The sequence below is a fragment of the Poecilia mexicana genome, unplaced genomic scaffold, assembly GCF_051168715.1.
Source record: "Poecilia mexicana isolate PSO_F unplaced genomic scaffold, ASM5116871v1 scaffold_11, whole genome shotgun sequence".
Taxonomy (NCBI): Eukaryota; Metazoa; Chordata; class Actinopteri; order Cyprinodontiformes; family Poeciliidae; genus Poecilia; species Poecilia mexicana.
This window is the reverse complement of record NW_028263380.1, coordinates 3787241-3800226: the sequence shown is the minus strand read 5'-3', so window position 1 is coordinate 3800226 and position 12986 is coordinate 3787241. Positions and strand designations below refer to the sequence as shown.

Below are 12986 nucleotides of genomic sequence, written 5' to 3'. Positions count from 1 at the left end.
AGTCAACCAGGTACAATGTCACATTTTTGCAGGCTAATGCTCATTTTAAAAAAATAAATAACTCCAATTTAAGACTGGACAGCTGGTCTGGTGTCCTACAATCAAACACAGCAAAAATGGACATTTCTGGTGTGTGTTTGTGGCTCTTGGCAGCAGATTTGGTTTCTCATGCTGCATATTACTCTCTATAACTTTAGCCCCCCTTTAGCAACAAGCTTAAGTGTTGGGCTTTTTTTGCACAGAATGCAAGAAGCCTTATATGAGTGGGTAACAGAAGCGAGCTGGTGGGGAAAACAAACTTCATCCAGAATAAAATCGATGAAAGTGCACTTTGTCACGATGGACGCAAAAGGCTAGCTAGTTTCCTTTTCAAGCAGCCTGCGTTTTATTTTTTTACATAACATTTTGGTGGAAATACATTAGGAAAAAGGAGAAAAAGGAAGCTAGTTAAATGTACCCTAAAATATCCTTGCTAGCAAGCATGGGTATTTTAGCAGCTTTAGTCTGACAGAAAAGTTCCCTGTCAAAAAACTGAATAAACAAGATTAGATAGTCCTGCCCCAGCAAAATGCAAGACCTGTAATTAATATGTTTAAAGCCAAATTACTATTTTATAAATATAAGATATTTTAAGACTTTCTTAGAATGTGAGGACACTCTGTAAATATAACTATAACAAAAACTAAATAAATAAAATAAAATGTTTAGGCTGATGCTTACCACCAAGCCAGAGGAAATCGTTGACTCCCCTGAGCAGCTCCACAGCCATGTGGTAGTGGACCAGCGCATCCTGCAGCATCCCCGCCTGCAGGCACAGGTCCCCAACATGCTTCCTCATCCGCCCCTGGCAACGCTTCTTGTAATGCCTGGGGAGCGAAGTGACAGGAATGAGGAGGGAAAACATTTTTGGAACCACTGCCAGAAGAACAAGGTGCATTGACATCTTTAACAAAAGTACTTCTTTTGGCTCCCGGTTACTCTAGAAACGATACTCTGAGTTTGTATAGGTAAAATGAGTTGGTTGGAGACAGGACAGGGGTCTCGTCTGTCAGCTAAAGTGTGATCTGGGTGACAAGACAAGGCATGAGGTATTCTGTGACTCGTCGGTTTTTGTTGGAGGGAGGAAAAAGGGAGTAGCTTCACCAGGACACAAGGGAAATGGAACTACTTTCATAAAATATGTATGAAATTATGCAGGATGGGATGTGTAAGCTCTTCACAAACACCAGGAAGGTCAATGGAAGAAAATGAAGTGGCTCAGCAGGTGGCCAAGAGCTTAAGAGGAAATGCATAGTAGAGAAGCAGGAGTGCTACAGCACAGACTCCAAACAAAAAGCTTTCAATTTCAAACAGGCCCAGCTGGATAATTAAAACAATACATGTGTTTTAAAAGTGAAATTAAATGGTGACAAGTTATTATTAGATCATGAGTTTACATTTTCAGAGGTCAGTGCAGTTACAGGTTTACACATGTAGAGATCCACTCATTCAAATGCAGTTTCACCAACTAGAACATCCTCATCAGACAGGAACAATGTGAGCAGGATAAACTATGAGCTAGACCACGGCTCTCCAAAACTTTTGTCACGTGGGTCAAAAGGACTAGTGGACCAAAGAACATTCTTTTTCCTTCTCAACAATAAACTAAGCCATAATATTTTAGCTAACCAAATACAGTAGTCTGATTTTTTTGGTGGAAAGGGGCATGTAAATAATCTTAGACTCAAAAATGTTAAAAGATTTTACAGGTATGCTTCATTCAAAGAAAGACATCCAGTTTTCAATTATTTTAGAAAAAAAATTTCTTTTTAAAATCTCTCTTTGAAAACCCTGCGTGCATTTAGGAAAGCTTCATAAATGAATGAAAAAAATTTTGATGGAGCAAAGTTTGTTTTTAGGTAAAAGTCATAGTATAAACCTCGCAGGAGAAAGTAAAAAGCCTGTTTGTTTACAAATACATATTCAACTTTGTTCAAGCTGATTATAAAATATACAGATTATAGAAATTTACTAGTAGATAGAAGGAGGATAGCCTCTAAAATTACAGCTATTTTTAACATAGCCACTAGATGCCAGTAATTGTCACGCTCTGACCATTTGAGGTCAAAGACGTTTTCAAAAACTTTTTGATCTTACCAAAAATAAAATAAGACTTTTTTTTGTCTTGGGCCTGATGGTGTTTCCACATGGAGCGCAGCCAGAACACTGCTTTAGGAAAAAGCGTTGGCAGTAGGCCTGTCACGATAACAAATTTTGCTGAGTGATTAATTGTCTAAAAAATTATTGCGATAAACGATAATATTGTTTCAAGACCTTTTGACACTGATTTAATGGAAATTACGTAATAATGCATGCGATTTCCTGCCACAGATACATACATTTTATTTTCAAAAGAACACATAACACTGGAACTGATAAACTAAAACAACCAAAAACAAAAAGAAAATGGACTCTCAGTCTCCATTAACAAAAAACGTACTTTAATAAAAACTTAACATAAAGGCAAAGTGGAAATAAATACTGCATTCAACCAAAAGAGTGCAGATTATGAAATCTGTATACTATATTGCCATTCAGTAATCACTAGATTTAAATAGAGAAGATGGGCACATCCGACTCCCTAACGCAGTCGTTCACACTACACGATTTTTTGCCACTATTTTCCCCTTACGATAATCTTAGGACGTTGGCCGATCTAAGGTTGTCGCTGGTGATTTCGTAACCGATCATCCTGTAGATGTAGATCGTCATGGCCGTTCCGATCTAAATCAGGGTTTTTCCCCGACTGGGAGCTTAATGCTGAATGTGACAGGTAGCCAATCAGAAAGCGCAGATTCTCTCCATGCTTTCTGAGGGGAAATTACATAGGGGAATCACAAACAGCTGACACGGAGCAACCCAAAATCCAGCGGACATTGGAGATGATATGTGGAAACAATATTTCGTGCAAAGAATATAGAAATGACAAGGGGAGGAGTTGAAGCCAAATTGCTACCGCAGTTGATAAACCCGGTAACTTTTCAGCTGTTCTTCGTTAACGTGACATAAATAGGTTATAATGATTTTCATTCAGTCAGGACTTTACGCGGACTCTAGCCACATGCATTGCAGGTAGATTCTAGTAAAGCATTGATTAATGCCTGGTTTTAAAATTAGTTAACTGGACTTGTAGTTATTTTGTGCCCATGTGGCTGGAAACCACACGGCACGACGAACCCGATCGAACCGTTATACCTAGGATTTCTGTCGGCTAATGGTGGTCTGTCAGGTTTTGAAAATGAGCCGACAAATCTTTTAGTGTGCGCAGGGCATTACACTAAGGAAATAGGAAGGGAGGGTCAGTGAAGAGCACCGGAGTTGAGCCTTTTTCATTCAGTGTCATCAACAGAAAGAAAAAACAGCAGGAAGAGACGATAAAGCCGATAATTAAAATGAGGTCGATAGGCTTAATTTATGGTGCGATTAATATTAATTGATTTATCGTTTATCGCGACAGGCCCAGTTGGCAGTGACACAAATAATGCAGCTTTTTTTTTTTTTTTTTTTTGCTGACATCAGTTTAGATTACAAACTTATGTGATGCATTTTATTCATTTCAAAGAGCTGTGCAAGCTTGAAAAGTTAACATAATGGCAAAAAGCCATCAGCTAACTCCATTTGAGTGTGTTCCCTTCATCAGCACAGGTGCAGCTCTTTCTAATTACCAGACTAATTAATTAGAAAACCCTGTAGTATTTTATTGTTTTGTTTTTTTATCAAAATGGCCTCATAGTGCAGAAGAACTCTGCAGAACTAAGTGAAAATGTCCAAAGTTCCTTCTAAAGATGGACAGCTTGCTGAAGACAAGCAGAGTATGTCCTATTATTATACATGCCAATAAATAAATCGTATAGATGCACTTTGGAAAGAGTAGAAATTGTGACACAAAGTAAAACTTTGATGTAAAAATATGCATAATGTGAGACATATTACCATGAGACAATTGGGGTGGGATTTAATAAGCTTTAATCTTCTTTTCGAAATGGATATGAATGTTTTGGGTTAATTATTAGTAGGTCATTTTTGTTTGTTTCTTCTTAATCACTTTTTTTTTTCCTCTGACATTTAGCTTATTCAGAACCAATAAAGGTGTTATAACTTGTTTGGTTCAGATGGTGTCGAGTGTGTGTAGCAGCAGGTGGAAGGAGCATCTTGCCTACAGTCAAGCACAGCGGTGGGAGTATCATGGTTTGGGGCTGTGGGGAGCTGCAGCGGAAAATAATGGCAGCCACACAAAATATTGACACTTTGGGAAAGTTTTGGCCATTTTCACTTAGAGGTGCACTCACTTTTGTTGCCAGCAATTTGGACATATATTAGGCTGTCCATGCAAGCCGTATGCTGACTGCTTTATGTTGTGTCAAAGTGTCACATCTTCTGTGTGTACTCATTTTTGCAAGATGCTGCGCATGAATAAAAGAGCTACGTTTGGTCAGGAGTCAGGGAGGAGCAGGGAGAAAACATCTTCAGGGTAGTGCCAGGCATGGACCGGTTCAAGGCATGGACCAGTTTTCAAAAGTTGACAATTCAACTTTCAAAAATTAAATAAATAAATAAAATGTTCACCATACCATTTCTAGGGAAACTGTGTAAGTGACTGGAGTTTTTTCTGGCTGTATGGATCATACAATGATGAAGTACTGACACTCCCTCACCTGTTGCTGCGCCGTGCTAATCAGCTAGCTTAACAGGAGACGACTACACTGCAAAACCAAACAGGTGTACATGCATACAATCGCCTGAAAAAATATAGAGGTTGACAATTTGATAGCTTTAGTTCATGTATCATGTCAAAATAACAATATATAAAATGTTTAATAGCAGTTTTATAACTGTGATAACGAACAAGATGTATTATTTTAGAAGCACTTTGTGGTGCACATTTTGCTCTACTAGCAAAAATATCTAGATTGTGATCTACACAGCTCCTAGAAAAGCTATTCACCTCCTCAGTTGCTTTACATATCAATCATGATCAACAAAATTAGGTGTTTTTGCCAAAACAAATTACAAAGAAAAACCTTTTATGTCAAAGTAAAAGCAGATTTCTATAAAGTAATGATAACTGAATGAAAATATGTAACATAAAATAAGTGACTGACCTAATTCAACAGGTCAGTTGAATTAGGTCAGTCAAATGGTGCTAGTGGTGTCACAATGAGTGGAATGACTGCAATAAAATTGGTTTTCACTTTGATATTAAAGGGTTTGTATTATTATTATTATTATTACTATTATTATTATTATTATTATTATTATTTTTAACTCAAAATAGCCAAACTTTTGTTGATCATGGTTGTTTTGTAAAAGCAGTAAAAGGAGTAAAGCATCCAAGGAGGTGAATAAATTTCATAGGAACTGCATTTCGGATCATATTTTTGCATAAGTAACATAAAATTGCTGGATTTCTTACATAAGTCCATGGCGCCCTTAGACCTCATACCGGCCCATGCCTCAGCAGAGCTAACATCTGTGGGGAAAGTGATTCACCTATGGAGTCTAAGATCTCACCTTTTCACACCCAACAATAAACTCACGGGACAGTATGGAAGAAAAGAAAACAGAAGAGTAAAGCAGGATAAATCAAACAAAAACAAATGTAGAAAAAACAAACAAAAAAGATGTAAATTTTTAGAAAAAATGAGCAAAGATGCCTGAGGATTTTTGAAAATATGAGGCCGACATAAAACACAGACAACAGACATCCAGCTGAAAGTTGGGGTGTCCTGATACAATTTTCCACTTCCAATACGATATTGATATCGCAGCTTTGAATATTGGCCAATACAGAGATTGAGCCAATACAAATCATAAACGATTTTATTACTCAATTTTGCAGTGTGGAATGTTAGAAAAGGCTCATCAACTAGCTCTTTTTTGCAGGACAATTTTGTTTGTTTATAATTCATTTTATTTGTTGTTTCTGTTGTTTTGTTTAATTATTTTTGGACGTTTTAAATGTCTTCCAGTTCCAGTATAAAATGTTCATTTGAATTTAACGTTTATTGATCTTTGAAAATGTGCTCTTGCATTATTATGCCATTACCATAATATTACTTGAAAATGGTCTCAAACAATATTATTGTGTATCACAATAACTTCTGGGGTAATTTATCATCTAGTAAAACTTATGACAGGCCTTTAACTATAAAGCCCCATGTTGGGTCGGACTAAATGCCGGAGGAGAATTATGGAGCGGAGTGCTGCTATAGCGGTGCTTATATGGGAAATTTTAAATGGAGGCCCACATAATCCAATACTCTTTTTTTATATTTGATATAAATATCGCATCGGGACACCCCTAGGTGAAAGTTCCATGAAATGCTGAGAAATCAGGATTCTGGAGAGAAACGCTCACCTGCTGTCTGTGTCCAAACCCACAAAATCCTTCTTTTCAAAAGGCACGCAGAGCAGCTGGATCTTGTCACCGGACTTATCTGTGGCCCGGTCCAGCCGCTTGGACTCCAGGACGATAAATATGGACTCCACAAAGTCCTCGACCCTCCGCTCCACGTCGGAGCACTCCTCGAAGCCCGGATAGAAGGCCACGTCGGTGCGCTGCTGCTCGGCGATCTCCCCCTGCAGGCCGAACACCAGCAGGCGCGAGTCGTACAGGGTGGAGCTGTACACCTCCTTCTGGCCGTGGAAGCGCTCGGCGGTCTGCGGCCAGTCCTTGGCCGAGTTGCACGTGGTGATGCAGATGAGGCCCACCACTTTGCGATGCGTCTGGAAGTCGCCCCACTCGTTGTTCTCGGGCAGGTAGTGGTGGCGGTAGCGAATGTAGAGGAGCCGCTGGGAGTCGCGGATGTTCACCTGGCTCACGCTGGCGATGCGCTTGTAGATCTTGAAGAACTGGTCCTCGGGCACGATGCCCACCGGCTGGACCACCACCAGCACCGTCTGGTGGTCCTCGGCACACTGCATGTAGTCTGGGACGCTCATCGTCAGATTGAGTTTCACCTGGGAGGAACAACAAAGCTCATTCGTTTTAAACAACCTAAACCTTAATCACTCTTAACATGGCATGAACTCGGTTTGTAAAGATCATTCTCCTTCCTTATATCTTTTTTTGTGGTTTCTCAAATTACAACTGTTTTAATTATATGTTTTTAGTCTAGTTTAGATTTGACAAGTGTCAGAGTTATGAGCTAAAGTTCAGAGTCTTTAAAAGTAATGAAAGAGTCCTATGCAGGTTTGCTGAACCAGAAGCTGCGCATCGCACAAGGGAAGAAATCCCAGAGTTCCCTATGAAACTCCCTGATTATACACCTGCTGCTGTCTTTTTCTGTTTAAAAAGGTAACGTGACTACTAAAAGTGACACCTGGAAACATACTGCGCCGGCCAAGGGCGATTAAAAATAATAACCAGGCACAGGATGTCATTTTGTAAGCTTTTGTATTATGTCAGCAAACAGCATCCATTCAGTAATATTCTGGTACCAATTACAAGACTCAACTAGCTTAGCTTAGCTGCTTAATAAAAGCAGACGCCGCAAACCGCTGTTAAAAAGCAACAATACGGAAGAAAGAAAAGCAGGACATGTATGCGAATATAAATCTGGCCACATGCATCGCTTTAAATTAGTAATATTATTTATTAACTGATATTACCTCAGCTGTTTGTCAAAATTTTACAGCTTCCGTCTTCTAGCCACGGTTTACTAACATCCGGTGAAGCAGTAGCGAAACATCCGGGAATATTTTCAGACTAAAAGCCTCAAACACGGTCGAAGGTTTTGTCAGTGGCACAAAGGGTTTTACATTTCTTTTTTCTTTTTGTGTGTATATCGGGCATAAATTCATTATATCAAAAAGGGACAATGGACACCAGGAAGATGGCTGATGCTTCTTTTGTGGGATATGTGTAAAAAATACGGTCTGAGTTCTGTTCGTTTTAAAACAATTGATTTGATCAAATGTAATGCCTATTGCACGTTTCATTTGTTACTTTGCTTTTTTTAGTGTAAAACACTTTGAATTGCCTTGTTGTTGTTTGCATATCAGAATATGCAAATAACGACTTTTTAGGAGTGTATGTAAAAGTCTAGGATCAGTTGGATTCAAAAGTTTCACCTTTTGAGCTGAATTAGATTTTATGTTCTCGTTTGAGATGAAACTGTGTTCTATACTTAGTTGTATTTGTTCTCAGAAATTATTTCATAATGCATTTTTAATCTTAAAGCCAATATCCTTGAATACACAATAGGTTTTGATGATTTCCTTCAGAGTTATCAAGATTTGAAATAGTACAAAGTTTACATTTGGATCCAGTTTTTTGGTGTAATGTTATATAACCACTGAATGAAAACAGTAAAACTTCAAAAGTTTTCCCTTACAAGCCGATTAAAAATGAAAATCAGATGTAGAATTCTCCTTTCAGTTAGAAACATCCAACCAAAACTGCACATTTAAATAAATCAAAATCCCATATAATCAAACAATCCAAACAGATTGATTTAACTCTTATTTTAATGCATAAATCACTTCTCACAATCTTCTTGGAAGACAACCGCTTTTAAGTCCGTATTTTCTTCATTTTTTTCGTTTTGGCCAAGAGGAATTGGTCCAAAAAGCAACGCAGGAGCTCAGAATGGAATGTCTAAAGAATCATTCATAGTGAGTATACATCAATAACAGTCAAACATCTACAAAACAATACACAATCATTGTGAGAGGAAATCACAAGGGACAGCATAACAGATGCAATGAAGGCAGGGGGTGCAAACATCTTGAAGAAATCCTGCAAAACATGCTTTTTTTATTTCAACCAAGTGATTCATGGAATGAATGCAACACCACCAATGGAATGTGGTAAATGTTCCCAAAGTTTGATAAGACTGAGTTATGATAACCAAAATGTAAACCTTCAGCATAAAATACTCCCTTCTTGTTATTGATTGGCATCTTTTGCCCAGTCAGTAATATGCAGCACCTACAGAAACCAGGAAGGTGACAGATAGAAGGAGAAGAGGGCAAGTCAATGCTAACACTGCAGACATGATCCGCGTTAGAGAACTGGTTTATTGGCACTAAGAGAGAAAGCCAGATGCAAACTTTAAGCAAACATTTGAGATGTCAAACCAGAGGCCGTCCTTTAAAAGTCGAACCTTTGGATCTGGTTAAGAAACCGAGTCAGAAAAACGGTGATTTACCGTTTTTGGTTGGTTGAGGAGTTGCGTTAGTCAATGGTCTGTCTTACGAGTATGATGTATTAACATGGATGTGGGTGAAGATGATTGGTCCAAAAACTGGTACATCTTTAAAAGTACAAAAGGAGTACTTGTAATTATACAGACTTAAGAATGCTGCAAATTCCATATTTGTCTTGATGGATTAGTATTGGACTTCAAGCTAAATTGACTCCATCAATTCTTAACGAATCAAAATCATTATTCTTATAATACCTTGTAGTCCTTTCACTTCTAACCATCTAAGCTTCAGTACTTACAAAGACTTCTGAGTGCAAACATGATTGTGTTTTAATTACAGATGGAATAGATAGTTTCTCATTTGATTGTTGTCATCCAGTGGATTGGATTCATTAGTCTACCCGATTACTGCACACTGATTCCTTCAGGGTTTGGAGTTCCTTCATAATAGTAGTCTAACATATATAAAAATCTGAAAACAACAAAAAAGGAAATTGGATTAAGACCAACTTTGCAGTTAAGGGGGAATGTGTGACTTCTGATTGGTTGGATTGGAGATATTTGGCATTCTTCGTTATGGCATAAAAAGTGGGCAGACGGCATTAGTGGTGGACAGTGACGTACTGGAGGTCCTCCAACATGATGTGGGGAGGAAGGGGAAGTGGTTAGGGGTGATGGAGGTTTAGAAGGACAGAGCGGGTCGACGTCCCACTGTCCTCATGCCAGTTTCAGAAACTGTTCCACTGTATCGGCTTCCACTGCCTCTGAAAACATCTCGTAGTTCTGTGGAGGAGAGAAGAAAGGATCTCAAAAAGGCAAATCAGAAACATGAACAGTAAAACACTGGCCATGTTTAAAGCCTGAGGCAACTGCCAGAGATACAGGTATATGTATCATGTACAGGTTTTTATACTGATGTGTGCTTTCCTCACCCCACAGTACTGGTCTTCATTGAAGAACTGGGGAGGGGCCGCAGTGGGGTCCCCTGCTTTGCTTCTCATTTCGTCCCGGAGTTCGCCACCCACGGAAATGTCGATGAGCTCGTACAGGATGCTTTTACTTTCCAGGACCCGGATGACCTCCGCTTGTTGAGACTTGACCTGGAAAACAAAAAAACATGAGCTTTAGTCAGAAGCACCGCCACGCAGCACCATCTGGTACCCACCCGCCTTCAGTAAGGAAGGATGGAGACTTCAAATACGATGCAGTTCACAGGTCATCGGTTCAAACAAACAGTAAAAGTGATGTAAACAATACCGATCTGGCTGAAAAAGCTGCAACTTTTTCACCCTTAATGTCTAGAACGTTGTCAACAAAACCAGGGTAAACTAACCATTTTGCCAATTTTCAATTCTGAAACAAGCATTTAAATATCAAAGTGAACCGAGATGTTTCTCTCTTCTATCTAATAACAAGCTTCAGGGAACAGTCTCAACTAAAAGCACTTTCAACAATTTTCAAACATTGTTTGTTTGGTTCCTCTATGAACAGTCTGCTGTCACTCTGGGACACTAAGGAAGTTGGATGTTCGAAAATGTGACCACACCTCAAAAAGCGGAACAAACTGCAAAAAAGGTCAAGCTGCTATGCGTTTTATTAAAAGTTACATCCTCATTCCGGGGGATGGTGGGGAAGAGAGAAGCAGAACTATTTGTCACTTTATCCAGGAAGTTCCAGAAAAAAAATCTGCTCTGGCTAATGAGTAAATCTAAATTGTTATTAGCTCAGCAAACTACAATTTTTTTTAAGGTTCTGGATATTATAGTGGTATAGAAAAAGGAACAACTTCCAGAAACAGGACGGTTGGATAGATGCCTTAAAGCACAGGACAGGGTTAAAGAGTAATGAGCTCCTAATACATACCAGATGGAAGACAGTTTGAAAGCTGTACAGTGTTTTTTCATTTTTCAAAGTTGCTGCTGCATGTGAAAAGATTATAGCAGTAATGTTTAATGACGACTAATTTAATCGCACAAATCTCTCGTCATTAACAGTGACGACTGGCAAGGAATGAAAGCCGACATCCAGAAATTACAGATGTTACCAACACAAAGCATTTTAATTCAATTATACTTTATTTATGCCAAAGGGAAATTTCTATGATCCAAGGATCCTCAAAGAGTTGTTGTGGAAAGTGATGCTGTAAGTAGGAAGCATCTCCACTAGCAGTCAGTCTTGCAACTATTCTGAAGAAACGTCTGGCTGAAGACTGTAGCTGTATGCAGTGTTTGACAAAACGTTTGAGCACAACATTTGAGAAAAGACATAGCTTCAATAGGTCAGATTTTTATATTTGCTTTTTATGCATTTATGTTTATGTCAGTGTGACAGCCATGTTGTGAGTCACACACTTTTAATAAAGTTTATTACAGCCTACTTATGGGTTTTATTTTGGTGCAACACCCCAAGATCATCACTGGTCCCCATTTAGCCCCCTTTAAAAACTTCCTGGACACACCCCTGCTCAGCAGTCTTATTAAAACTTGTCAGTGTGAAGTGTAATAATTATTGATTGTTGTTTGGCTAAATTAAGGCAAGCTGTTTTCACATCATCATGACCTATTTTATTTGCAGATACAGGTCTTAGCAATTTAAATTATTGACATGTCGAACACACTTAGTGCCAACACAAATGAAAGAATTTATATATATATATAGCAACAAAAACTGCAGCCTAATTCGGCTACCGTAAATTTACAGGAAGTGCCAAGTGAATGATTTTATGACCAACTACACTAGCTTTAACTAGCTGGAACATACATATTGATAGTATTTTTGCTTTTTATGTAATCGGCAGTTCTTACTGCTTAATGCTGCTCAGCGTGTTTCACGTGTCATAATTTATAAGTACACATTATTTGGACAGAATCGTGTTACAGTCAAGTTGAGCTAGACAGGGAACTTAAAGTGACTATTTTTTGAATGAGGTTTGGTGCAGAACTATCAGCGTGCGGGACACGGATACATGTGCTCGCGCGTCAGTTATTTTGTCAAGTCACGCGAAACTGAATGACCGTGTTTCACAACCACTGTTTGAACAAAGTTTTGTGGTGAATAGTGAGCAAATACTGCTTGCTAATTTGTTGGGGGAGAAACAAACAGCCCAACCAAGCTCATGAATTCAGGTAGAAAAATAAAGACACCTGCCGCTCGTATTGCCATTATAATTAGGTGTTAAGGAACAATAAGAGTGCCGATACGATACATAAAGCTGACATTAAATGAATGATGCAAAAAGCGTTTAAGCGCATAGGCCCGCTGCACTGTTAGTCAGGAGGAAGCTATTACAGATAGGGTGCTGGGTGTGTCCGTTAGACTGAACCATTGTTAGCAGCTCCCATCAGAGCTCAATACTCACATTCAGCGGTAAACGGGTAAAATTTCAGTGTGTCTGACTTACCGTCCGCGAGGCGGTAACGGTGGTATAGTACACTTTGACGGTCATCGCTGCAGGTTCTGAGTGACACTTTCTTTGTGCGTCCGCTGCTTGCAAATAGCTTACACTCGCTCGCGTCAAGCTGAACGGGGATAGCTCAAACCGGATTACAGCAATGCCACGACCTCTTTCAAAATAATGGTTCAATTAGGGCCAAAAAAAAAGACAGTATAACAAGTATTACTAAATGTTATTAGAAAATAATAATTGTGTAAATAATTTAACATTCCTGTCATTTAGTACTGGAAAATTAAATAGTTGCAATTTCCATTAATTGAAATTTTATGTAATTATATGTTAAAATAATTATTTAGTATTTATTAATTTCAATCGTTGATAGATAAGGCTCAGAATCAGTATTT

General features: G+C 38.6%; 2 protein-coding genes across 3 annotated transcripts in view; both read right to left on the bottom strand.

The window, feature by feature from the left end:
* Positions 1 to 7742, bottom strand: part of trappc9 (trafficking protein particle complex subunit 9) — a 217169-nt gene extending 209427 nt beyond the window's left edge. For both annotated transcript variants that reach the window (XM_088010081.1, XM_088010082.1), the window contains exons 1-3: positions 7651 to 7742; positions 6398 to 6999; positions 721 to 866 (exon numbers count right to left, since the gene is read on the bottom strand). In XM_088010081.1, the coding sequence (XP_087866207.1) occupies positions 721 to 866; positions 6398 to 6981 (730 nt within the window). In that variant the 5' untranslated portion in view covers positions 6982 to 6999; positions 7651 to 7742. The remainder of the gene's footprint in view (positions 1 to 720; positions 867 to 6397; positions 7000 to 7650) is intronic.
* Positions 7743 to 8490: 748 nt separating this feature from the next.
* Positions 8491 to 12737, bottom strand: sh3bgrl3 (SH3 domain binding glutamate-rich protein like 3). The gene is made up of 3 exons (XM_014970575.2): positions 12589 to 12737; positions 10121 to 10288; positions 8491 to 9971 (listed from the first exon to the last, which is right to left on the bottom strand). Exons 1-3 carry the CDS (start codon positions 12631 to 12633, stop codon positions 9906 to 9908), a joined length of 279 nt encoding a protein of 92 aa, XP_014826061.1. The 5' UTR covers positions 12634 to 12737; the 3' UTR covers positions 8491 to 9905.
* Positions 12738 to 12986: the final 249 nt, after the last annotated feature.